At 45.5% G+C, this 25,837-nt stretch overlaps 1 protein-coding gene across 3 annotated transcripts; it reads left to right on the plus strand.

Moving 5' to 3' along the window:
* Nucleotides 1-1,422: 1,422 nt before the first annotated feature.
* Nucleotides 1,423-24,874, plus strand: FYB2 (FYN binding protein 2). 3 transcript variants are annotated; one of them, XM_061451116.1, is made up of 20 exons: nucleotides 1,423-1,490; nucleotides 5,384-6,158; nucleotides 6,989-7,183; nucleotides 8,192-8,225; nucleotides 10,914-11,002; nucleotides 11,723-11,751; nucleotides 12,987-13,018; nucleotides 13,878-13,962; nucleotides 14,309-14,462; nucleotides 16,165-16,291; nucleotides 16,391-16,434; nucleotides 16,738-16,807; nucleotides 18,752-18,835; nucleotides 20,137-20,165; nucleotides 20,891-20,951; nucleotides 21,529-21,621; nucleotides 23,251-23,335; nucleotides 23,632-23,788; nucleotides 23,950-23,983; nucleotides 24,414-24,874. In XM_061451116.1, exons 1-20 carry the CDS (start codon nucleotides 1,482-1,484, stop codon nucleotides 24,643-24,645), a joined length of 2,418 nt encoding a protein of 805 aa, XP_061307100.1. In that variant the 5' UTR covers nucleotides 1,423-1,481; the 3' UTR covers nucleotides 24,646-24,874. The 3 variants fall into 3 exon arrangements, with proteins under 3 accessions (XP_061307100.1, XP_061307101.1, XP_061307102.1); XM_061451117.1 differs by having other exon boundaries at nucleotides 24,418-24,555; XM_061451118.1 differs by lacking the exon at nucleotides 1,423-1,490 and having other exon boundaries at nucleotides 5,817-6,158; nucleotides 16,394-16,434.
* The last annotated feature ends 963 nt before the right edge of the window (nucleotides 24,875-25,837 follow it).

Raw genomic sequence — 25,837 nt, forward strand, 5'->3', positions numbered from 1 at the left:
ACCCAGCACCAGGGCTCCATGCAGCAGTTGTCTCTGCTGGAAGGAAAGCAGCCAGCTCTCCCGCAGAGAAAGATGAAATAATATCTGATCAGTTGTGGAAGCAAAAAGCAAGTCTTGGGGCTCTCAGTTCTCTTCTTGCCAAGCAAACTTGGCTTCCTTTAGCTGGGAGACATGCTCTGTACAAACATGGGCTCAGGGTTTGGACAGTGTTCTCCAGAGCAGAAATATCCAGTGATGGGAAAAGTCTTGTTTGCCCTAATTTAACTGGTCTGTCCTTAGGACTCTGGAAAACAGCTCAGCCTGAAAAGGAGCTGCTTCACCAGGGAATATGTGTGGGTTTCAGAGAGGATGACTCCTTTTGCTGGGCTCTGCTGTGCTGAGATGAAGAAAACATTTGGCTCCTTCAGGGAAACGTCTGTTTTAATCACTCTGAGGTCTCTGGGTTCTGCTTGGGAAGAGCCTCGTGTGGGTTTGGCTGATGCAGTGGGGTGGGTGTGAGCTGTGCTTGCCCCAGGTGTGAGAGGGGACCTGAGAACTGCCACAGACATGGCCACCCATGATCATAGAATCGTAGAATCAACTAGGTTGGAAAACACCTTTAGGATCATCAAGTCCAACTCATACCCTAGGACTGCCAAGGCCACCACTAAACCACATCACTGAGGGCCTCATCTACACAGTTTTTGGACACTTCCAGGGACGGTGACTCCAGCACTGCCCTGGGCAGCCTGTTTCAATGCCTGGGCACCCTCTTGGTGAAGATATTGTCTTAATCTCCAGTCTGAACCTTCCCTAGTGCAGCTTGAGGCTGTTTCCTCTTGTCCTATTGCTTGTTACTTGGAAGAAGGGACTATGCACCTCCTGGCTCCATCCTCCTGTCAGGCAGTTGTAGAGAGTGATGAGGTCCCCCAGAGCCTTCTCTTCTCCAGACTAACCCCCCCACCCCGGTTCCCTCAAACTCCTCATTACACTTGTTCTCCAGGCCCTTCACCAGCTTCACTGCCATTCTCTCAACCCAATCCAGTACCTCAGTATCCCTCTTGTAATGAGGGACACAAAACCTAACCCCCTATTCAAGATACATCCTCACAAGTGCCCAGTACAGGTGGATTATTACTTCCCCAGTCCTGCTGGCCACACTGCTGCTGATACAAGCCAGGATGCTGTTGGCTGCCTAACATGATGAGGGCAAGAACCGTTCTCCCCCCCTCAGCATCAAACCAAGCCCGGTTCTCCCCTTTCTGATCCCATCCCAAAGCCTGCCCGCTGTTGGCTCAGGGATCCGGAGATCAGCGCGGGCGGGCAGCTCTCCCCGCCCCGGGGGCAGACCCGGCCCTGGCCCAGGTGTGTTATCGGGCTTGCCCCGCCTTGCCCAGTGCGGCGGCGGCGGCGGGGACGGACGCGGCGCTGGGAGCGGCGACGGGAGCCGGGAGCCGGGACACGGGCACCGATAGCGGCTGCCAGGCTCCTGCAGCGCAGGGATGGATGCGGTAACTGCAGGGGCGCCGCTGCCCTTCACCCTCACTGCATCCTCTCCCCCGGACCGGGTGCTGGTGCTTTGTAGCTTGGGGCTGTTCTCTCCACCAAGTGCAGTTTAAGCCGGGACTTTAGGTGTGTGCTCTCACTGCTGCTTCTGCGCTGCATGGGGACCACAAACCAGCAGCTTTCCTGCCCCAAAGCAGGGGCTCCCACTGCCTGTCTTCTCCCCCCCCCCCCCCCCCCCCCCCCCCCCCTTGCTCTGAGATCAACTGCGGTTTCTGTCTTTTAATTTAACAAAAAGTAGAGGTGGATTTGATGTTTTCCTCTGGTTTATGAGAAGATGGTATCTGTGCTGTGCTCTCGTCAGTGTGCTCGGGGTCCTGGGCCCAGCTCCAGCCGCCCTGCTGTGGGCAGTGCTGATTAAACATTTACCCACAGGACCTCCCTTGGAAATCAAGATAAAGAAGGGATTAAGCCAGAAAAAAATCAGGAGGGGAACATGCAGTGCTTCCTCTTGGCTGTCCTGCATGCCACGTCTTGAACTGGGTTTTTCTTCCGGTGTTGATTTCATTGTAGGCAAGCAATTGCAGAGAACTAATGAGAATACAAATTCCTTTTAGTTAGTCCTTAATAACAGCACAGACCTCCAGCTGCTGCTCTTTCTAAAAGGTATGCTTATCATAGGCTTAAGATGAGCTTTATTCTGCTTCCTAGAATGATATTAATGTTAGAAGAGCTATTTTATTTATAGGGAGAAAATATGGAGAGTTTAGCTGTCCCCTGACTCTGTGATGCTCACAGCTTTCCGGCCAGTGGAAGTTTGTTTCCTTTTTATTCTCTCCCTCTCTCATCTTGCATGGGCTTTTGCCAAATGTGTTATTATTCACAGCGAATTATTTGGCCAGATGTAGCTGTAATGCACATTGTGAGCTTTTGGCAGTCCTTTAAATGTATTAGTGCATTCTCCTCACTTGTCAACTGGTCTAATTGTCTCCCTGCTGTGCTGAACCCTCCCTGGACTTCACATGTGTCCTATCTACATGCGACCTGCTTGGCACCATGTTTAGGCTGAACATCTCCCTGTGTTAGCTTGAAGTGCGTGGGTCAAGCTGAAGAGTTGCTTGGGTGGGTCTGAGGTTTGAAATGGTCCTGGCTTTGATGGAAAACTATCCCTGCAGAGACCAGGAGAACTCATTGCACCTCAGAGGGTCACACTAAGCTCAGCCCAGTGCCTGGAAGCAGTAGCAGGAGCTTTGTGGAGAGGGAGAGAGCATCAGGCTGGGTGTGGGTGTGCAGGAGGTGGCCGTGGGGTGCAATTAAACCCCATCCTCCCAGGCAGTTCATTGTGCTTGGCCGGGGACCGTACGTGTCCCTCCTGTGCTGGGTCTGTGCATGCTGTCAGCGTGAATACCCCAGCATGCGGCAAACTGGGGGAAGCTATATTGTAGTGAAGGGCACAGAGAGTGCGTTAAGCACGGATAATCTTCCAGTTAATTAGGCAAATCATTTGAAGCTGCCATTTCAAGGCAAGAGGAATAGCAACTTGAGGGAAGGGGGAGAACAGGAGGCTTGTATCCATCCCGCTTTAATTAAAGGTAATGCCAAGCTAACGACTGCCACGGCTGTTTCTGTCACAGCACTGCCAGGCTGAAACCCCTGTTTTGCATGAGTCCTCCTCATCTGTGGCACAGTGAGACATGCAGGTCTGTTTTTCTCCTCTCTGAGGACACTGATGAGGAGCTATGCATTACAGTAAAGAAAATCACTATGGAGAGGTAAACAGCACTGAACCCTTCAACTGTAGCTGCAGCACGTGTGCAAGCTCGGTGCGATTGCATTAGGGCACCTCGCTGCTTTATTTCCTGTCTGGCAATCCTGGAGGGATCGGGTACATGGGGGATTATTTTTTTCCTCCCAGATCTGATTGATCCTCCGTGTGCTTCTGAAAACTCCCATTCCCACCGGCTCGCCGCTAGATTAGGCTGTCTGGGCAGCTTACCCAGCATCACGCTGCTGACCACTAATATGAAATATAATTGGAGCAATTCAACCCTCTCCCCCAAGGGTTGGTTCTTTACATCATGCACTACCCTGTGAAAGTAATAAAGCCACTGAAAGGGGTTATTCAAGAGAAATTGTCAGTGTTTAATAAATTGTGCAATTAAATGCAATAAACCCTCAGTGCGCTATTCATCTGCTCTGCCTTAACACTTAAGGCTGGGGCTTTTTTCAGAATAACGAAGTTCTGTCCTAGATAATTTTTTCCAATTTCCTCATTAGACGGGTTCTCGTGAAGCCTTTCAGTTCTCCGCACTGAACCAAACTGCCAGAGTAGTGCACCTAATGTAATCACGGCATATAAAATGTTATAGAGCAGTTCAAGGACTTAAGTAGCTCATAAATTTCTCTTCATATTTTCTCTGTAGTTCAGGCCAGGGTTGAATCGAAGCCTGGATGTTGCAGGTAAACATTGTGGTCCCCTTTCTCCAGCATGGGACAGGGAGATACCTGGGGACAAAGGCCTGAAACAAAATGTTAAGTGCCCTTTTAAACTGTGCTGTCACCTATTAGCTCTCTTTGTTCAAAATCATATGGGGTCTGGTAACTGTGTTGGAGAGGAATTGAGTATCTCAGCCTGTATTGAGTATTCATCACCTGAACTGAGAGATGCTCTTGTCCTCCTTGTGTGGCACATGTTTGGGTTGTATGTCCTTTGCTTCCTGGGAGTGAGAGGGAATAACAGCAAGAGGAGAGGCATCCAAAAGGTTCTAGGGATCTGAGCTAAACTAGCACAGCAGAGGAGGATTGTGCCCCAGGGATCATTTAGAACCTGCCAAAGAGGATGTTTGTACTTCATTTCCTGTGGTGGAGCTTTCTAAGGGAAGCAGGGGATGGACTGGGGATCTCCACTGGCCTCTCCCCTGGCTTGTGCTTGTGTACTGAAAACAAGGAGCAGCTTTCCTACCCAGCAAGTGCATAAGTGGTAGCACAGAGCCTCTGCCAGGAAGACCTAACGTTTATTTTTGTGTTTGCCAAGTCCTCCGGAGGGAGATTCTCCAACAGTGGGTGATACTGAGGGGGCAGAAACTGTTTCCACCTGGTCCCACTGGCTCTGCTTGCCTGGGTTTCCATGCTCTGCTCCTGTGTTTCCCCCTGTCTCAGCTCTGTTGTCTTTACAGAAGTGATTTGGGAGTGTTTGGAGCATCCTTTGAATGAGCTAATTCTCCTCTCCTGCTTTTAGTTTCTCACTATATGCTTGACACATCCTTGGTGACCAGGGTGGAGTCTGTGACCTCTTTCCCTCTGAAATGATGTTAGAATCATAGAATGGTTTGGGTTGGAAAGGACCTTAAGATCATCAAGTTCCAACCCCCCTGCCACGAGCAGGGACACCTCACATTAAACCATGTCAGCCAAGGCTCTGTCCAACCTGGCCTTGAACACTGCCAGGGATGGAGCATTCACAACTTCCCTGGGCAACCCATTCCAGTGCCTCACCACCCTAACAGGAAAGAACTTCTTCCTTATATCCAATCTAAACTTCCCCTGTTTAAGTCTGAACCCATTACCCCTTGTCCTGTCACTACAGTCCCTAAGGAAGAGTCCCTCCCCAGCATCCCTGTAGGCCCCCTTCAGATACTGGAAGGCTGCTATGAAGTCTCCACGCAGCCTTCTCTTCTCCAGGCTGAACAGCCCCAACTTCCTCAGCCTGTCTTCATACAGGAGGTGCTCCAGTCCCCTGATCATCCCTGTGGCCTCCTCTGGACTTGTTCCAACAGTTCCATGTCCTTTTTTATGTTGAGGACACAAGAACTGCACACAATGCTCCAACCATGATCATATAAATTGCCCGTTGCACCTCCGAAAGCAGATGTTTTGTGCTCTCCTCTCTCCCCCCACCCAGGAAGGTGTGAGCGATTTCAGAGCCCTCCGAGCAAAATTTCAGAGTGACTCCAACGTGGCCCCCAAGCTGGTGCAGCCACGCAAGAAGCCTCCCCCTGAGGTTGCACCCAAGCCGGGCTCTGCAGGGAACGCTGTGCCCAGCCCTCTGCCCCGGAGTAAGAGCAAAGAGGTAATACTATACCCTAAGGATGAAGCTGCCTCCCTACCCTCTGCGCTCACCCAAAGCAACCCCTTGGTATGGCCTCGAGCCAAGCTGGGTTACATGAAGCCAGCAGGGCGCAATGAGGAGCATAAAGGCAACATCACAGAGAAAGGGCTGAGTTCTCCCAAGAATGGTCCAGGGAAGCCTCTGCCATCCTGTTGCACTGACCAGCAAGGATCAGCCAAAACAGCTCCAGAGAGCCCTTCGTTCCCAAACTCTTTCCACCATGCCCTACAGATTTGGGAAAACACCTTATCCCACAATGAGAAAGCAAATGCAATGCTCCCAACCCAACGGACGTCGAACTTGTATGTGCACCCTCACCCGGAGCAGAGGGCAACACATGCTCCTGCTGAGACAAGCAGTAGTAGGATAAGACCTTCTCGAAGCAAGCCAGTGCTGGACTTGCTGGCCCAGAAGAAGAAGGATGCTCTGCTCAGCAGTGGGCAGGCTGTTCCTCAGGCTCCCAGGAAACACAGGACCTCTGAAGAAGCAGATACTGAGACTGCAGTGGCAACTGCATTCTGCCAGCAGGGTTATCGTGCATCGAGAGAGCAGCCTCAGCACCAGAAAGGTATAGTAAGCTATACTCCGTGTCCCAGCCCATGGCAGGGGTTTGAAACTAGATGACTTTTCAGGTCCCTTCCAACCCAAACCATTCTATCCTCCTATGATATATACAGTTAAAGACATTGTCCACATTTTGAGAGTAGGATGAAGAGTGAGGACAGGGGAGTATCTTTGGTTTTGGTCTGCTTTGGCCTTTCACAATCACAAGGTAAATGTGGCTACACCCCGCTATTCGGTTTGCACACAGACATATAAAGGCTTGGCTTTTCTGCAAAGACACTTCAGTTTGAATTAAAATGGCTTAAACCTGATATCCCCCCTCTGCAACCCTCCCAGCTTTGCAAAAGGTCATGTTTGAGCTCGGAGGGCATATTCTCCTTGCGATATTTCATACAGAAACGGGTGCTAGGAAACTCAAATGCCGTGAAGTTCCCCTTGCTAACGTCGCACCAAGTGACGAGGCACTGAAAAGATTAAGCCTTTGTTTACCCTGGAAAGCTACCTCTCTTGGGCTGTGTATTGAAAACAGCTATGCCACTAAATCCTGGCAGATTAAACTGTTATCGGTACAGAAAACGAGGCGAGTATTTTATAATCCAGAGGAAGGGAGCTGTCGAGAGCTGAGGCCCCAACATGGTTAACTGTAAATATGGACATTGCCATTTACTTTTCCATCCTGGTAACATGGTTGGAACCTTGCTGTGTGATGGGGACACCAAAACTGGGAGGAAATAGAGCTGGGTAGAAATGTCAGTATAATAACTAATGATCCTCTATGGATTTTTGTTCAAATGAGGGCTAATTGCTGCCTGTCCTTGTGCTTCTCTGCAGCAGAATCCGAGCCCGCGTTCTGCAAGGCCAGAGCAGGAAAACGGTCTCACACCCCACAGAGTGAGTGGCCAAGAGTTAAACCTCTCCCTTCAGCTGAATCCCTTGGTCCTGCCCCTGCGAAGCCTGCAAGACCCCCAGAGTTTGACCTCAGTGCTTTCCGAAGCGCCGTGCCTTTGGTCCACAGAGGAAATGAAACAAGTAAGAGATTTCTAGTCTTTCTCCCCAGACCTCTTCTGTACAAAATGAATCATAATCTGCAGTTTATTGACATCCATACGGCCACGATTCCAAGTGCACAGAAATAAGATGTTGTTACTTGTTTCTAACGTCTTTCTCAAACATCAAGAAGTGCTCGGCAGCTTCAGCGAGGCTGATTTTTGCTCTTAATCTGGAAAAGGGATCTGGTTTTCCAGGTTGGCCGTTATCCCCCATGCAGAAACCAGCCTTCCTCCCAGCTGCAGCGTGTTGTGAGTGGTTTACAGCTGGCTGTAAAGCAGCAGCAGCTGCCTCTGAGGCAAGCTGATCTTTATCACTCCTCTTCAATGGGAAATGCCTTGACTCTGAAGCACACAACTGTGGGAAGGCACAATAAAATCGGTAGAAACTGGTCTGCTAATCCCCCCCTTCTGTTTTAAACACAACAGAATGCAATGTTGTTAAATGTTCCAACATCAAGAATCGCAAAAGTTCAGTTTCCCATAATAAAACCCTATTGATGTTGCATAATAGAATATTCTGGACCACTTATTAAGCAGCTAAATGGTGTTTCTTTATAGATACAGACTTAATTATAGCCAGATCTTTAGGCTGCTTTTCTAAGAAGGGCTCTGCTAAACTCTCTTTGGCTTTACTGTGCCAGTGCTTATTGTTCTGCCCTGGCCTTGATAAGAATAAGAGGGAAAGAGAGGTTTTCACTGAAGCTGTTTTCTAACCTCATTGCTTCTAACTATATTAATGCTTCTAAACATATTAATTTGGTGGAAGGAACTATTTACATTTAGATGTTATCATCTCCGTGCCCTCTCAATATTGCTCAATTATAGAACTCTAGAAAGCCTGAGGTTGTTGCCTGGAAACATGAAATAATGTTGTGTTAACATAGCCACATCCCCAGTTTCTGCTGGCAATCTTATTTCACACCTTTCTTTGTGTGCGCAGACAGTGGTCTTGCCTTCAAATACTAATCCTCTGTGTGTTTGTGTGCAGCTGCTGACGAAGAGGATTACTTGACCCCGGAAAGGTGAGTGTGTAGTGAGGCAACGTGTGGCTCATAAGTGATGAAGGCATCTCCATCCCATGATGCCGAATGATCCCTATGTAGTCTGGAGGGAACATCCCACTCCCAAAGGCAGCAACTTGCTGGGATGACCTTCTCCTAAAGTAGAAAGCTTCATCCCTGTTTTCTCCTCTGGGTTCTTTGAGCAGTGTGGAGAATCCTACCTGTGTGTCATTAGGTCTGGTTCAGCCGGCCAGAGGGAAAACACTGCCAGTGCTTTGGCTGCAGAGATCACTCAGCACCCGTGTTTTTTGCTTCCTGTTTTCCATGTACTCAAGTGGTGTTTTTATAAAAGAGATGCTTTTGAGCACTGTTGTGAAACAAAGCCCTGGGGTAACCAGCTGGTGTTAGGGGTTTGTTGTTGCCAGCAGTAGAAGAGCTTGCCCTCCTGCATAGATACCTTAAGGTCCTTTCCAACTCTAAGTATTCTGTGACTCTATGTTTGTGCAGCCAGAACGCCAGAGTACAGGAGCCTTTGCCCCCCCCTCCCCATCGCTAGGGCTTCATCTGTCTCCACATGCTGAAATGAGGTTTTTAGGGAGTGGTGGTCCAAAGTCAACAGAGGTCACAAGCCGACCGGTGCAGCTTCTGATACCATAAGTGTCCAAAATGGCTCAAAATCTCACAGACACCATTGCTTTTGTATACAAGGGGATTTTTCCTGCTGTGTCTCTGAGTTGTCATGAGTGGTTGTTAGTGGTGCTGGTTCTTTGCCACAAGAACAGCTGAAGTGTCGGAAAATAGTCATATATGTGTTTTGTCTTATCTGCCTGAATATACAGCTGTGAAAAAAGGGAAACAGAATGGCTTATCCAAGGCAAAAAGAGCCGAATACTTAAAATACTTTCTGTTCCCAAACAATGAACTCTTGCAGTTATTGACATAGCAAGTTGTGCTTTTCACATCATGAGGTGTTCCTGCCAGTGTTGGCTGGTGTTTCGTTTAACTTTTAACCTGTGCTTGTCGGAAGAAAAGTGGTCAAAAAATAACCAGCTCCAAAGCTGTCATGCACCACAAGGAAGCTGTCTTAGCAATAGATTGCAGCAAGATTAGCTGTCTTACGCTAGTATTTCTGATATGGTCTTGACAATAGGTCACTTGTTAAATATTAATCAGGTGTAACTGGGGAAATGAATTCAATGAATTCCAGCATTGATCATGGGGTTGGAAAGGCAGAAATTCCCCTCCTCTACGGCTCACCTGTAATAAAGTCTGGTCTCTTAGAGACCCTGACACAGTTGCTTGGGCCAACCAATCTGGAGCTCTGATTCCTTGTTTGGGGATAAACACTCTGCTTTCACTGGTGCTAGTCAGGGATCCATCAACCCAGTTGTATTTCAGGTCTGGTGTAGCACCGTGGTGTATATAAAGGGCTGTCTGGAGTCCAGCCAAACTCCCAGGATGCTGTTTTATCCGGGGGTTGGGCTGGGGAAGTGAAAGGTCAGGGGTTTTCCTGGCCTCCATTTCCTCAAGTGATGGTACCAGGGACAAAATACCTGTATGTATATGTGTGTCCCCTTCAGTGGGAGACATGTCCAGAACAGCTGTGGGACCAGCAAGCTGGAGGCACTGCCCCCAGTCCTAGGGGCTTCAGAACAGGGACTAGGGCAGCCTTTGGTATTAGCACAAGCTTCTGACTGACTTTAGGTGCCCTTTCTTACTCTGATTACTTTACTTTAACATGCAATTTGAGTTTCTTGTTCCTCATGTTCTGTTTTGCAACAACTACTTAGTCCTTACTCTGCTGAAGATGAATTGTGATAGTTTAGGGTGATTCAAGGAAAACCAAACCCTCCCTGAGGTTTATAATAGACTTACTGTTAAAAGATGGAACTTCTCACTGTAGCTTTTCTTGGTACTCTTTCACCACCCTACCCTGTCCTCTGCATGTGTTACAAGCTGTATTGTGTGCATTTGCCACTTCTTAGTACGCTCCTGAGGTGCCTAAACCTCTGCTGCAGGGGGCACAGGGGAAGAAGCCTCTGGGATTTGCCTGGGTAATGTGGGAAGGCTTGGATTTCTCCCTGCACCTATTCCCAAATGATGCTAATTTAAATTTCCAGAGAAAGAAAGGAAAAAGGAGAATGAGGAGGTGGAGACTGGGTTGGGAAGTTCAATACTTGAGGCTTTGTGGTGCTGGGGCTGAGATGCGGCTGGTATATCCCACATGCTGTGTCAGCATGGAGCATGTAGCTTGTTGAACTTGGGAGCAGGATGTTTAAACCTACCCTCTGATACCTCTGCTTTCCCCTTCCTGTTTCCTTAATTGAGAAATAGCATGCCAAACAGTGCAACTGGGTTGGTTTTCATTTTAAAGTAGCTGTAGTAGGCTTGAAAAATGCAACACTTTGATTTCCTTGGATTTTTATTGTTCTCTTTCTACTTTTGAGGGATTGCTGTAGGCAGAAGACCATAATCGCAGTATGAAGTGCCCTGATGTGCTTTGAGTCCTGTAAGCACAACCTGGCCTCCCAAAGGAAAAGCAGTGGCACAGGTCTTCCTCCGAGGAATTCCCGATTTCACTTTGCTTTCTTGTAGGCTCAGTATCAAAACACTTGAATTCCTTGTTGTTAAGATGATTTTTTTTCCCCCAAACTTCTAAAAGGGCCAGAAAAAAAAAAGTCTCTTTTCTCTTTTCTTTCATCTTCTCAGTGCTCAACTTGAAGAGCAGCATAATTATGAAGAAACGCCAATGTACCTGAATCAGTCTGGGGACACCACAACCTTGTGTGTCATTGAAGGTACTTTGAAAAGCCTGATTCATTCCTAGGTGAATTATGTGCTATCTTGGATAGAGCCTTTGAGAAAGGAAATAACACAGTTGAGAAAAGCAGATGCACACCGGTCCAGGTGACCAAATATGACTGCCTGTACTGTCTCTCTTTGCACTGGCTATGTGTGAGGACATTGGGGCACAGACGTTAGCATTTTGGTGGTGAAATGCTGCAGTAAAGCTGCAGTGGGGAAAAGTCAGGAGGTGCTACGGATGTAGAAGAGAAACAAAAGAAGACAGTGAGGCAAACCTCAGCATCTTCTTGGGAACGGGTACAGAGACAGAGCAGTACTTCTTCCCAGTATAATTTTCTCTATCAATCAGAGTTGCCACTGCTCTACTTCTACTTTTTGGGGGAGGTTTGTTTCTGCCATGTGCATTGGTTTTCTCTCCCACGGGATCAGGAGCCAAGCAACTTCCTTGGGGGTACTTGCTACATCCTTCTTGGGTTTGCCCCTTGGACTATGAAACCTGTGGCAAGTCAAGCTCAGTGCTACAGTCCTGTGCATGTAAGCCAGTGCTAAATAACACATTGAAGGATGCTGGCCTGTAGGACGTGGTGAGCGTGCCATAGTGCAAGTGTGCCTGGATGCTGAGTGTGCAAGCTGAAGTTGGGTTTTGCAACTGAAAGTGTGGTGACTTTAACATGGTCTAAAAAGTAATACATATTCACAAATTTCTTTTCTAGTACCTAAGGCAGAACCTCAAGAACACAAGGTAAGAATTCTCATCACAGCCAGTTTTGATCTCTCAGTCTTGACAGTGCCATACACACCATGTTTTCCTGCCCTAAAACCTTTTAATAGCGGCATCTATTGCCTGCTGAGTATTTGTGTGTGTTGTCTGTGAAGACTCTCATAAAATAAACAAGAAGCTGCAGAGCGGACACGAAGACTAATGAGGTTTCCAAACACACCAGGGGCGAGAGTAAGTTCCCTTGACTCCTGTTGTAAGGAAGCAGTAACACCATCTGGACATTGGTGGTAGACCAAGTAAGTGTCGAGCACTGATATCAAGATCATGAATTCCTGGAGGAAAAACCCACTGAATTGTTCTGGAGGTTCCTGCCAAAGATGGGCTGGTGCTGGTAAACCCTCTATGAAGGCATCAAAGCAAAATTGTGCCAGGTTCCTTGTCATGGCAGCACGCTCCCTGTTTTGGCTCAGAAGTGAGGGCAACTGCTGTGGGCGCGACTGTTCAGATTTCCATCCCCTGTTTTGGGGCTATCTCTGCTGCAAACTACAACTTGACTCTCTTCGTTTTACTCTGGCTGCGAAAGGGGTGGCTGTTCGCCATGGCAGTGCGGACATCCTGCCATGAAGCCAGGATAGTGCATTGCACAGGGAAGGAACTGCTAAAGCTGTTGTCCTAGAGAAGACCTGCTTGGCTGCATGGCTGAGCTCACAGTGAGTAGCTGGGCTAAGAGAACAGGTCACCTCATGTCAGGAGATGATCATGTACTGGGTATCAGTTCTGGCTCTGGTAAGAGGGGAAACTACACTTTGGGAAACATCAAATTCCTCTTTCAAGCCCTGACTTGCAAAGCAATCATTGTCCAGGAAATAACACAGGTTTCCAAATGCAGTTATCTATGCATGACTTGCAGAGAGGTTCTCTGGCTTGGCTGCAGTCTTATTTTATGGTAGGTTGGAAAATCTTTAATTAATAAAAAAATCCTCCTCTTCTGTAAGGTCTCCAACCTGTAATTGCTTTCATTCTGACCGGTAGCTTGCACTGTTATATTATCCTTACATAGCTTGTCAATATGTGTATCTCCTGTCCTGCGAAGTGGAGGAAATATCCTTGTTTGATGACTATTCCAAATGCAAAATGCTTCTGGGCTTTCTAAAGAAATATTTCTTTAAATACTGGATGACAGCTGAAGCCTTGTATAAAAGCTTGACTGTTGAGAAAAGCACAGTGACTGAAGGCTTTCCTCTTCTTTATTTCAGAAACAGAAGGCTTTTCTCTTTGCCAAATCCAGGTAATTTCCTTTCCTTTCTCTCAAGCCTCTTCTAAACCCACAACTAATTCAGGTTAGGATTAGAGTACTGTAACTCTCAGTAAATACAAAGAAATATCATACGTTTTGTGACCAGGACGATGTAGACAATGATGCTCTTCTGTGTCAGCATTCATGATTGTTTTCATTCTAAATCATATCTGGAAGGGAGATTTTCTTCTCTCCTCTGGCACACAAGGAAATACATTATCTTTTCCTACTGAAACCTGAACTCTTTCAGTATAAGAAGGTATGAGGTATGTGGCTCTCAAACTGGGACACCTGCTTCCAGGTCCAAAGCTGTGTAGTAAGTCAAGGTCTACACTGAATTTCACCCTATAAATGTCACGTTTCAGACTCCTTGCACTTTATAATTACTGTCACTGGCTGAAGGCTGTTTTTTCAATGAGAATTGAAGAATCATGTGATAAAACAGAGTCCCTTCAGTGGGAAATGTTGTGATGCTGGAAGAAAGCTATCAAGTTCTTCCTCCTGTTGCTGTATCTTCTTTCCTAAGCCACAATATAGTACGGTGAGAGGCACAGCTCGTGAGCCAGGTACCACCACTGGCAAATAGATCTAGCTTGTCCATTCCTGCTATTAGGAAACAATCATCTTAGTTTGTCTCTTTTCCAAAAGTGACTGCTATTACTCCAGGTAACCAGCAACCTTTAGACTTGGATTTGTCCTTACTTTTGGTACAGACAGTCTTTTTGTAACCTACCTCATTCAAAGGGAAAATGAGCTGCTTATTTGAGCACAGGTGTAAAGCAATCAGTTTGTCCGTGACTTTACTAAAGTGTCTATGTTCTGAGATATCTCTCATTTCTCAAACTTTCAGTCCTGGAAGAGCTACAATAGATGATGAAAAAGAGGGAAAAGCAAATTTTGAAAGAGAGGAGCAGGAAGCAAAGAAAATTTTCAAGGTATTGTATCCTTGAGATTACTTTTAATAACTACTGTGGGATATCTCTTCTCCTTTTATCCTCCCTTTCTTTGGAAAACAGTTGGAATGTGGGTCCTTAATCACCTGGGTTTTTCTGCCTTCTCTTTTGCTTGCTCAACTGCTGCTGCCTAAAAGACTACCTAAAAGGTAGTGCTGCCAAACAGCATCTGTGTCTACCAGAAATTCCTGATGGAAAAAGGTGTGGAACTGTTTCAAGTCCAAAGATAACTTATATTCTTACAGATATGCATATGTAAGTTATACCCATTTCTACTGGAAAGCTGTTTCTAAAGACTGTATTGACCAAACCAAATGTCTGATCTCAGACAGGTGGAAATGAATATGTATCTCCCACTAACCGAACGAAGGAAGATGGTGAAAGCGGGATGAAGGCTCTGCAAGTGAAGGAGGATGTGACCAGTACCCAGACTGCAAAGCATCCTACCCCAAAAGGGCTGGCAAAAGACAGAGCAGAGCTCTGTGAGTATCTCATTGCGCTCTTGAGTGTTTCCTCAATCCTCAGTCCCATCTGTTGCCCAAATGTCTCTTCCATATGGGAAATAATGTTAAATTTGGATGCAACTCTTGAACCAATTTAGTTAAACCAGGGCAAAAGGTTGCATGTGCATTTGTATTTTGGTCTGAATCATTTATTTTGGCTTTGCAAATAGCTTCCTAAGTTGGTTAACCATCTGTGTAACTCAAACCGAGGTGTTTGTTTTTCTAGCAGATTGCCCTTATCCAAGAGAGCTGAAATCCATCTCCTCTGCTCCTCATAATTTATTGAGTCTTAGAAAAGGGTTTGGCTAAGGCTTGTGATAGAAACACACGTGAGCAGGATGAGAGCCTGAAGTCTCGCCCTGTCCCTTATGAAGATGGATGATGGCTCCTTGGTCCATCTTCTTAGTAGTTCCTGTGAGCCTTTTCTTTGGGCTCCTTCTTTTGCAATGCTCTAAGGTAGCACCTGGAGCTTCTGATATGCACTATAGTTGCACAATTAAACTCAGTCATGTTTCCTTTGCCAATACTATTTTGCAACTTCAGGTTTAAGTGTGCGTGGGCTTACTCCCGCTCTGCAAGCCATTAGTATGGTATGGCAGCATTTCAAAGATGAAAGAGGGAAAAGTAGCTCTATTGGGCTCTGTGGACAGACCAGGAGTATGAAGGAGAACGTGTAAATTGACTGTGGCTGTTGGTGGTGGTGTGGTCCTCAGGTGTTGTTTTATTATTATTATTATTATTTTAAATCACTTCATAGCAATTTTCTGTTATGGTTGGTGTCTGGTTTTGTATGAAATCTGCTTGACTTTTGAACAGCTGGAGGCAATTTCTGTTGGGAATCTGCCTTAGAAGTGCTCATGCTGAGCCTCCTGCCATTGCTTCATTAGGGAATTGTTTGGTTCCCCACCCCATCCTTTTCTTCTTCATAGGGTTTGAATGCTCTGCAGAAACTTTGGTCATTAACTCCACCATACTGTGGTGGTGCATGTTTCTGGTGAGACCTACTGCATACACCCATGTTCATTACAAACACTATTTGCTTCTATTTGTGTGGCTGCCTTTCTGTATTACATGTACATTCAACTCCCTTAAATCACTTTTAAGGATTTGCTATTTCCACTAACCAAGTCCTCTAGTAATAATCTTTTTTCTAAGCTCATGAAGTGCAGTTCTCATGCTTGCTTCCAGCTCTTGGTGAAATACATCTCTAGGAGACTCTCCCTCCTTGTTTCATTTCTGAGATATTGATTTATAGGTGTATTCCCAATGGAGAGGCCTGTTATTTGGATCTTAGCATCTCCACCAACCATGCTAAGCCCTCCCTTAAATCACTTCTCTGGACATTCATAAACAGTCTCTTGGAATGTCTTCTGGTGAGGAGGACTTGAGCCAGAGCTGCCACAGTTGAGAATATTGATGGGCATTTTAATTTTTATTAAAGTATTTTAGAACTTCAAAATATTTTAAAGTTAAATGTTTAAAACTTCAAATCTTTTAAAATTCTTCACTTGTCCATCTCAAAGTGGCTCAGAGCAGAGACTTTCCTGGACTCCTGGAATAGAAAGTATGTCTGTACGCTCTTATTTCTCGTGCTATCAACTGTTACCCTCAACAGCTGTCCTTGCCCTGTGACAAGGTCCTCAGAAAAGCCTCTAAAGCAAAGCTCCTTTCTCATTTCCAGTGCGTTATGTGTATGTTGGTGCTTCAGAGCCAGGGGTAGAAAGAACAGCATTGGACCAAAGCACTTGGCAGTCTCTGCAGGCACCAGAGGATATATATGATGACGTTGAAGAAATGCAAGATAGGCGGTGAGTATGGACTTGGGCTCTTTGCAATAGCTGTGTCTACGAGATGGCTTTTAAAAGCTATGCTGTAGCAAATCCCTATGTGATATTTCTGTCTTCTAGCAGCCATGGGTCAGACGCCTCACGTCCATTCACTTCAGCCAGCGGTAAGTGCAGCACGTGGAGAAGCTCAAACAGGAGCTGCTTTTAATTTGGGCTGGTCCCTGGGAGATGATGTGGATAGTTTCATTTAACTTTCAACATCTACAGCGTCTCCTTTTGGCCTGGTTGCTCTAAATTCCCATTAAAACCAGTGGGGAGCAATAACCGTGTCTTGCATGGAATTAATTTGAGCAACCTTGAAGCATCTGTAAGAGTAAAATATTACAGCCTGGGTGCAATTTGTCCAGTGAGCCTCACCTCATTGCTGCTGAACGTGGTTTCTGATAATGGCATGCCTTGGTTTTAAGTTTCAGGAAACAGCTATGAAGAAACATATGAAGATGTTGAGATTGGGAGTGATAATCCAGCAAAAGTGGAGTAAGTTGCAATTTCTTACTCTGTGTTTTGAAATACTGACCATGCTTCCTAGATCTCACATGCCAGTTACTGGCTGGAAGCCTTTTTTTTCCCTAATGCAACTGCAGAAGAGTTGTTGTATGGGTGGGTTTCTTCTTCCTATTCCTCCCTGTTTCCCCTTTGGCTGACACTTATAGGGAGTGAAAAATAGTTACCAGAATGAAATCCCTAAGCAGTGAGGCCTTTTTCTTAGGACTTGTAGCACTCCATCCACTGGAAGCACTTCCCTTACAGAACTCTCCTTGCATAAAACACACAGGACAGTATTGCTGGCTGCCTCTTGATCAAAAGTTTTGCTCAGCTGTAGCCGAGAAAGGGCATCTTTTTTGTGTGTCAAGGGACAAACGGGGACCTTGTCCCCATAAAAAGGGACAAAACGCTCACATTTCAGTTCAGTGAAGGTTGGAAAGCTGAAAGGAGCCCAGGCTGACATGCGGTAACTAACTTGCAACCTGCTCTTTTTTATTCAGCTTCTCAAGATACTTGCTTCCACAGGGTGTGTTATAAAAGCAATGAGTTTTGCAGTCTCAGATTTATAGGTTGCCTGAGCTTCCCAAATGGATTAAGAGGTGAAATGTGAAGTTCATTGTGTTTTTACTTATTAGCTTTGTGTGGTTCCTTACCCTCCTGCAGTAAAAGATTTCCTGCATCCCTTTGTAAGAAATAGAGACTGCCTTTGGGAGCAGCATATGGGCTGGGGATGCCGCGCAATTGCTTCGAATGCAGCTGGTGGCTCTCTTCTAAGGAGCGGTGTGGGAGGAATAATAAGGTGTTGCTGTACATCTGCTTTTCCCTTACGGATGTGAGGCTCGTACTGGCTTGCATCTGGATTCAAGTCTAATTTCTGTGTGGAATCAGAGCCTGTGTGTGTCAGAGAGGGGAAAAACGGTTGAGAAACCTAAAAGCACGGAGGTGACCGGGCAGTTATTAAAAGGCAAAGTAATTTCTCTGCAAATTATCCATGGCTTTGTGTGTTGGAGGTGCCTGAGCTTCCCTGGACAGGGAGTAAGTAGTGTGCTGGCATCCATATCTGGCTCCTGGACCAGCCCTGTATGTCTTCCACCTATCGGGAAGCGTACCCACACCTCTTCTACACCTTTCTGCACATGGGTGCTGAACAGTAGCAGAATTAAACTCCATTGCTAATTCACAGAGGAGCAGTGCGTCTTGCTGAGCTTGCAAGGGAATGTCATGACAAAGCTAGGGTCGGGACCAAATTCGCAGGGTTCAGAGGTCAATGTCTCAATCCCCCAACCAGTCTTTCTGTAATCTTTCCATTGATGCCACATGCAGGATTAAGGGTGCTGATACAGATCAAATATTTTGAATAGTACTTGCACATGGGTAATGTCCCCCATGTGAGGATCTGGGTTGGTCGCAGATACTTCATTAGGAAGTTGCTGTGTTGTAGCTGTGCAACCCCCTGTAAGCCACAAAGAGAAGCACATGTAGTGAAAGGTCCCTCTCAAGAGCATACACAGCAGAAATGTGTGATGAAGGGTGGCAGAGACAGGTAAATGGTCCTGATGTGCTCCTTTAATGGTCACTGTCTGCTTCTGGGGAGTTTTTCTCCCTTTTGTCAGGAATTTTTACTCCAAATAAACCTGGACCATTCTGTAGTTCGGTCTGAGAACACCTTCAATTGCAAAGTTTAAATCTAAGCAAAGGTTTGAGCTTGGATTTCATAATTAAGCATCTTTTGCTTTGTTGGTGCCCATCCCACTGAATCCGTCATTCATCTGTGTGATGCTGTTAAGGTTTAAAACCTAATGCTGAGCTAAGGTGTAAGGTCTGCTGACCTGCCTTTATCTGCTTCAAGATCTCTGGAGCAGCAAGTATTGCAACTCTCACATACTTCAGCATTTGGTGCCTCTTTAATTTGAAATCTGTTTCTCTTTTGGACAGAACAAAAAAACAAAAGAGATTTGGAAACTTGTTTAAGATAGAAAAGTTGAAGCTGAAGAATACCAGGTTCAAGGAAAACTTAAAGTAAGAAAATGCTGGTTGTGCAACCCCTTCCCCCTCCAATCCTGAGCATTCATATTTGCAATAATTTGAGAGGAGGAGGTCTAGGAGTAAGAAATACAGCTTTATTGGGAAAGTTATGCCCAAAGTGCTTCTATCTACTCAACAGAAGCTGCAATGGCAGATGGAACTAGATGATCTTTAAGGTCACTTCCAACCCTAACCAATCTATGATTCCATGATTCTCTGTTGGCCAGTGGTCCATCTGAGCAGCTTCTCCAAAGTCTCTGGCATCAGGAAGCTACAGGTGCTGGCCCTACAGTAGTGTCCAAGCTTTCACAGGCTTTCTGCTGCCTTTGGTACCTTTCTGATACCTCAACATGATGCAAATACACAAGGGAACATAGAAATGTGCTACCTGCTGCCTGGATCTGTGGGCCAGGATTAGGCAAAGTCTTGCTGTTGTGGCTCTCAAGGGTTGAGGTTTCTTATTCCAAGCACTTATTCTTATTCCATTTATAGTCAAGCTGGCAACAGCATCTGCTGAAGAGGTTTATTATTGAGTCTTTAGTCTAAAAAGTAAGGAGAGAGGATATTGTATAACTTCCTGTAGTGCCCTTTTGGGTACCCTAACATTCAAAACCCTGGTTAAGGTTCCATGGAAACTGCCTTTTCCTCCAGTGCAGAGTGGCTGCCTGCAGAACCCATCCTTCACTGCCGCCAGTATGTGCTTCATCTCACGCACAGTGCCTGAAGTCCAGGAAAATGCTACTTTTTCTTATTTCTTTGGGAATTCTGGATTAATCCTTTCCTCTTTTAAATGAGGAAGGTTTGTTTTGCTTAAAATCCTTTTCACACAAGGTGCTCTGCCATGTCAGTGGCTCCTTCCTGCATTACTGCTGCATATATTTCCAAGGAAAGAGCCACCAGGTTTCATGTCACAAAGAACCCTTAAAGCTCCAGTAAGCATCTTAGTTATCTACAGTTACTGTCACATTTAAATTCCTGGGCAACCCATGATATTGGCAGACTACAAGGTGTGAATTATTACTGACTACAGTTACCAGCTGCCCATCAACCCTCCAGCTGTGGGAAAGGGGTGCAGAGGTGGGAAGGAGAAGGTTCCTTTTGCTGATTTGGATTGTTCTTTGGGTGCAACGTAGACGTCTCCTAACCTGCTTGATGAACACAAAGGATGGAGTTGCTGCTTACTCAGCAAAGGATGTATTTCTAGCAAATACATCTTCAGCAGAGAGCTGGTGCTCATGACTTTAGGGTGACGGTGATGTGCAGACTCATTCCTAAAAGCCTCTTTCTATCCACAGGTTGTTTTCCATTTCAGTACCAAATTTAGGTAAGCAACATATGTATCTGACTCTTGGGGCTTTGTGCTTGTGTTTGAAGAGGTAAATGCATTGCACAATGGAAAATCAACCTTAATGCATCGTGCCTCTCTGAAAATCATGTAATGTGGCAGTGTTAATGTTGAAGACTTGATAGAGATTTGTGCTTCACTGGAGACCGGGGTTTTTTCCTCATTTTTGAGTGTTTTTCTTCTTGAAGAGGACCATTCCTCCTGTAGATACATATATACTTAGGAAGGCAATGTGTGAAGTGGTCCATGCAGTGGCATTTAGCAGCCAGTGGCACTCCAGCAGCTCCCTGTAAAACTACTTATTGCTGCCTGGTGGAGGGGCAAGTTCATGCCTGTGTAAATGGGGGTGGACACAAAACCTGTCCCAATAATCAAGCTTGAGAAACTGCTCAGGATGGAAACCCTGCCTGGGCTGACTACAGGGTGAAGCTGCTGCTCCTATTGGATCTGGGTGGCCAAACCCATCTAGATAATTGTCCATAGAGACAACTAACAAACCCAAGCATCCTGCCTTATACTGGAGTCTTGCTCTGGCATAAGTTTTGGAGCCCATAGGTTTTGGGATCTTCCTTTTGCTTTGCTTTAGTCCCTTTGGGTTTGAGCAACTAGCAGCAGCCCAATTTTCCTCTGCAATACATGGCTTTGAGTACTTGGCTCAGGATGACATCTAATATTAACTTTCTTTGCTGCGTTTTGGTTGACAGGGGCTGTTTCCCAGGAGGACATGGTGTATGATGATGTCGAGGTGGGGCAGAGAGAGCCAAGGTGAGGACAGTGTCCATTCCTGAGGCTGGTCTTGGGCAAGAAGACGTTCCTTTTGGCACAGACCTGTGCCCTGGGGAGCCTGTGGTACTGCAAGCCACTGAGGGTCATGAAGCTGATTGGGACTCAGCCCTCTGGAGAAATTCCAGGTGCCCTCTCCATGTGTGTTTGATTTGGCAAATAGCATCCCACAGAATGTTTCTTCAGTGTTACCTACTCGGCGCCAGAGATGTGAAAAAGTGAGAGCTGCTCCCTGAAACATGTGAAAATTCAGGTAGTTTTGCTAAGGAAGGAAAACTCCAGCTCCCAGACCTCATAATCAGCCCCGTCCTGGCAAGTTCCTTGTCAGAAAAATTACTTTTAATAGGAACAGCATGTCTTGATGTCTTGCTGCCAGATGATTGCGGCAGCAGTGCGTGCTGGTATAAATCACAGCAAGTGTTTGCGTTTCTGTGGTGGTCATGGTGGGGGAGACAGAGAGAAAACTCATGACTTTGTAGGTACATGGGTTTGGGAAGGGGGGACATGGTCTGCTGGGAAAAAACTGGAATTTCTCTGTGGCTCTTTCCCCTTTTCCCAGAGAGAAGGATGACAAATACAAACCCTGGATGCCAAAATTTCTGATGGCGAAAGAGGATAAGGACCAAAGGAAAAGCAGCGGCGATGTGGAAAGGTCTTGATTTCTGTTCTGTGTTTTCCCACATTGTCTCACTCTGTACCTCTGTCCCTTGAGTTGTCTGCAGGAGTGGGTTGGCCCTGATTGCACTGACATTTTGTGTTTGCTGCTGCTTCAGGGTCCTTTCTTTCCCTTTGAATCCAGCTTTCAAGAGACTTTGCAGACAGCATCTTGAGGGCAAAGCAAACTCTATGATCTGAGCTGTTTGCAAGTGGGGGATACCCTGGGGGTCTTTAGTCCTATCATGTGTCTCACTTAGCTGAAATGAAAAGGTGTTATTTGCTGTATATTCGTTTGCTTTTCTGCCATGCTCTGTCCCATTGCTTCTTTAATTGTGCATTGGTTAAGTATTTGATCTCCATGATCAGCTATTCCTATTTTGGCAGCTCACTGTGTTTAGAAGCCCTGTACACAGCGTAGTAATTGCCTGTGTATTCCTCTTGCCCTTATTTTAAAGTAGTGATTTCTTGGGTCTTCTTTTTCCGATTGGGTTTATGGCTGTTTATAGGCTGTTGCTGTAGCATTTGTGCATAAAAGCAAAAATACAACCTTTTCTTACCGGTGCTGAGAAAAAAAATGTGCATGGAAATAGGAGGTTTCATTTCCCTTTTAAATCAGAAAAAATAGGTATTTGCAATGAGCTTTTTCATGACCCAATACCTGGGACTTCAAGCAAATGGAAATCAGAGCTCTGTTGTCCAGGTTCTTACCACAGAGCTCCTCCATGGGGTACAAACACCACTTCTGTTGTGCACAGTCATGTGTATGATTTTGCAGGCTATCAGGAAGTCAATGCATTTTCATCCACTCCTTAAAGGTGGCAGGACCTGCAGGCTGAGCTTACCAAGGAGAAATCTCTTCACACCCTAAAAGTTCCTAATTTCAGCTCTTGTTTCCCCTCCTCTTCATTTTAAGTGCGTGAAGGCTAGCCAAAGGGGGCTGATTTGTTGTAACTTGGTGGGTTTTGTTTGGTTGATCGGGGTTCTTTTTTTCTCTTAGTTTTAAAATGACTGTCATAGCTGGAAGTTCATGTACAAACCAGAAAGAGCGGCATGTCCATGCCCAGGGAATGCCTTAGCATGAATGGCAATTGCTCCCTTTAAGCTGGTTATAAGAGCTTGTTTTTCACTTTACCATGCCATATAAATGTCTGCTTGGGTGACTTTCTCCTCCATGTGCTAAAAACGCAACACAAATCTGGAGAGCTGTATCAAACCCTGCTTCCATAAATGACTTAGGATGGGAGTTATCGGGGGACCCTTTATGTTTGGATATAAATAAAACCAGAAGGAGACAAACTGCTGGGGGAAAAGTGAATTGTTGTCTTCCATAAAAATACGTTTGATTTGAAACACTTGATAGTTTGTTTGTTCCCACACTGCTTATAGAGCAAACAGTTATTCCAAATGGAGATACAAAATGGCTCAAGTTCTGCTCGCCAACAGATCAGAGTGGTGTGTTCATCCTCTCCTGAAAAACAGCAATGTGAATGGTGTGCTTTGCTCTTCCAAGAGTTCATTGCAGACATGGCTGGAGTTGTTGGGCTCTGGATTTCATTTCCCAGTGTGCCAGTGGTTATTTAGATGGAGCTGAGTAGTGTGTGTGTGTGTGTTTCTCTTGATACAGAAATATCTTCAAAGTCAAGAAAAGCAGTGCAGAAAAAAGCAAGAAGATGGGAAAAGAAGAGAAGTCTTTTCGAGAAACATTTATGGTATGTGTCTTTTTAGAGAGCCAATAGTGTCAGAGGAGGAAAGCATCTACAGCTCATACTTAAAAGATGCATGGTGGAAAGCTGGTCCTTAGCTATGCTGGGAGAGATGTCCCACTGACTGGTCACCTTCTCCTCTAATCTGGGATCTTCCTCAGGAATGTTGCTGGGGTTTTCTCCCCGTTCAACCCCAAAGCCTCACAACCCATCCTGGAAAGTCTTTTCTCCATCCCTCCCCACCGCCTTTAAGGAGATTGACTGAGTGTATAGTAACTTGTGGTTGTATTTCTTTTCTGCAGTATGATAAGGAGATCAATGTCATCAGCACAGCCACTGCTGAGTGCTCGGTCCCCAGTCAGAGAAGAGTTGATCTCCCGGTCACAGCTGGAGAACAGCTGGACGTTATCGATGTCGCGGAGGGCAATGCAGTGATTTGCCGCAATTCGGAGGGCAGATGTAAGTTCTTAAGATGTGAGCCTCTGGCAGGGGTGGTCACTGCAGTCCTGGTTTGAGGGGCAAATAAGCTTCACAAGCAACAGTACAGTCTTTGTGCTTAGCCACTGTGACTTTATTTGCTCAGGAGTTTACTAATTTACTTCTCTTTCCCCCCTTCTCAGACGGGTATGTTCTAGTGGAGCACTTGAACTTCAGGTAAACTCAGATTTTATTTATTATGATGCATATTTTCTTCTCCTTCCTGTGTATAGATATCTGAGAGCTGGGGAAATGTACTTAAAACTTCTGAAGGCAGGGGAAGGTTAATGTAAACAGCCAGTATTAAATATTAAAGAAGTATTTCCAGTTTTAGGCTGCTGGTTTGCTGGGTCCAACTGCGGCTAAAAAAAACCCCATCCAGTCATGACTTTTCTAAATTGGAGATTCTTGACTTGCCTTCAGATATGCCATATTAATCCACATCTGCTGCAAACATGGGCCACTTGGTGTGCATTGCCTTGCCAAAACACACCCTTAAATTCCCTGCTGCAGTATCATTTCCTTGCATGCTCATGCATAATTGGTACAAATGAACCTCCTGTATTGCCCAGGTGCCCACTGCTGTGAAACTGCCTTTTTTCTTGAGACAGATACTGCTAACTGAGAGCTGCTCTCCCAGGAGCATCCCTGAAGGTCTCTCTGTGCTTCCTGTGTCCATGAGACCCCACATTGATCACCTGTGGAGTGGTGATGCACGTGTAAATAAAGCTTTATTTTTTACACTTTTACACTGCTTAATGCACAAGAGATTTTCCTTTTTTGTCTGTTATTTAGAGCACGTCTTCGCAGATTATTTCAACATTAGTTATGTTCTGTAGTTCCCACTTTTTGGAATACCTTGTTGGTCCGCTCTGAAACAGCTGTAACATACCTACATTTGCAGTTTACCTGCTCCATCTTGTTACTCTCTGGTTTAGGTGTTAGAATTGCAAGAATTCCCCAAAGATTTGCTCTTTAACAAACAAACCATATAAATTTGAACTGGCTTTGGTCTTGACAAAAGTACTGGGACAAGAAGTATGCACCACACCACTCGTGCTGTGTTAAATATACAGAATGGAGGAAAACTTGACTCATTTCTCTCCAAAAAACATGAAAAAAGAGTAAATAAAGCATTCAGTTCAAATTTACTTTATTTTTGTAAGCTAACTTTGGCATCCCAGATATGTAAAGGCTGACTTCTGGCTCCCACCGCCTCACAGCAGCAGGCAGTTACCCAACAGTTGCCCCTGTGTTCGGGCTCTTCTCTGCTGTGGGGCTGGAGGATGATTGCTTATTTAAAGTAAAATGCTCCTAACTGTAGGAAGAGAAATATAAATTGCTAATGGCTTCTCCTCAGTGTATCCAGTGGGTACCTTCTCTGAAGCAGAAGAACGTGGATAGGGGTTTTTACATGACTTTGGAGGAAAAAAAAACCCATAAACATGACCTTAGTGTACAGCTTTTGCCCCTCCCCAGCACATTGTAAGAGCCCCTCTCAGTTTGCTCATAAATATCCTAAAATTGTAGCTGGTTTAATTAGAAATTATTAAATGTTCCAGGCTTAAGGAAACACAGCAAAATAAAAGTGCTGTTTGCCATACGGCCATTTCAAAGCTGGCATAGAAGACATCAGGAAAAAAAAACCCCAGAGCAAATATTGAACATTTACTTTTAAGTCTATACAGGCATTCTTATTTATTTTACCATGTGGTTACTATTAAGTGCATTGGCCTGCATCCATCCTTGCAATAAGAAAATAAATAAAGCAAGCCCCTGTAAGCATGCGCAGCTTTGCAGCCTTGCCAGCCCAAATATTTAGACTTCTCTAGAGGAGATGGAGAGTTCGGGGAGCTGAAGTGTGTGTTTGGCTTCAGAGCAGGCTGGGACGTGCTCTGTGTCCTTCACCTTTGCTGGGAGGATGGAAGTTGTGGAGACAGTTTACCTGGGGGGATGCTTTTTTTCCATGGCATGTTTAGGATTAATCCTGTGAAGAAAACACCTCCCTTCCTTGACTCCTTCCTCATCCTC

Source organism: Pezoporus flaviventris, unplaced genomic scaffold, assembly GCF_033815535.1.
Source record: "Pezoporus flaviventris isolate CSIRO_AGI_PZ_B2104156 unplaced genomic scaffold, CSIRO_AGI_Pfla_v1 ptg000013l, whole genome shotgun sequence".
NCBI lineage: Eukaryota > Metazoa > Chordata > Aves > Psittaciformes > Psittacidae > Pezoporus > Pezoporus flaviventris.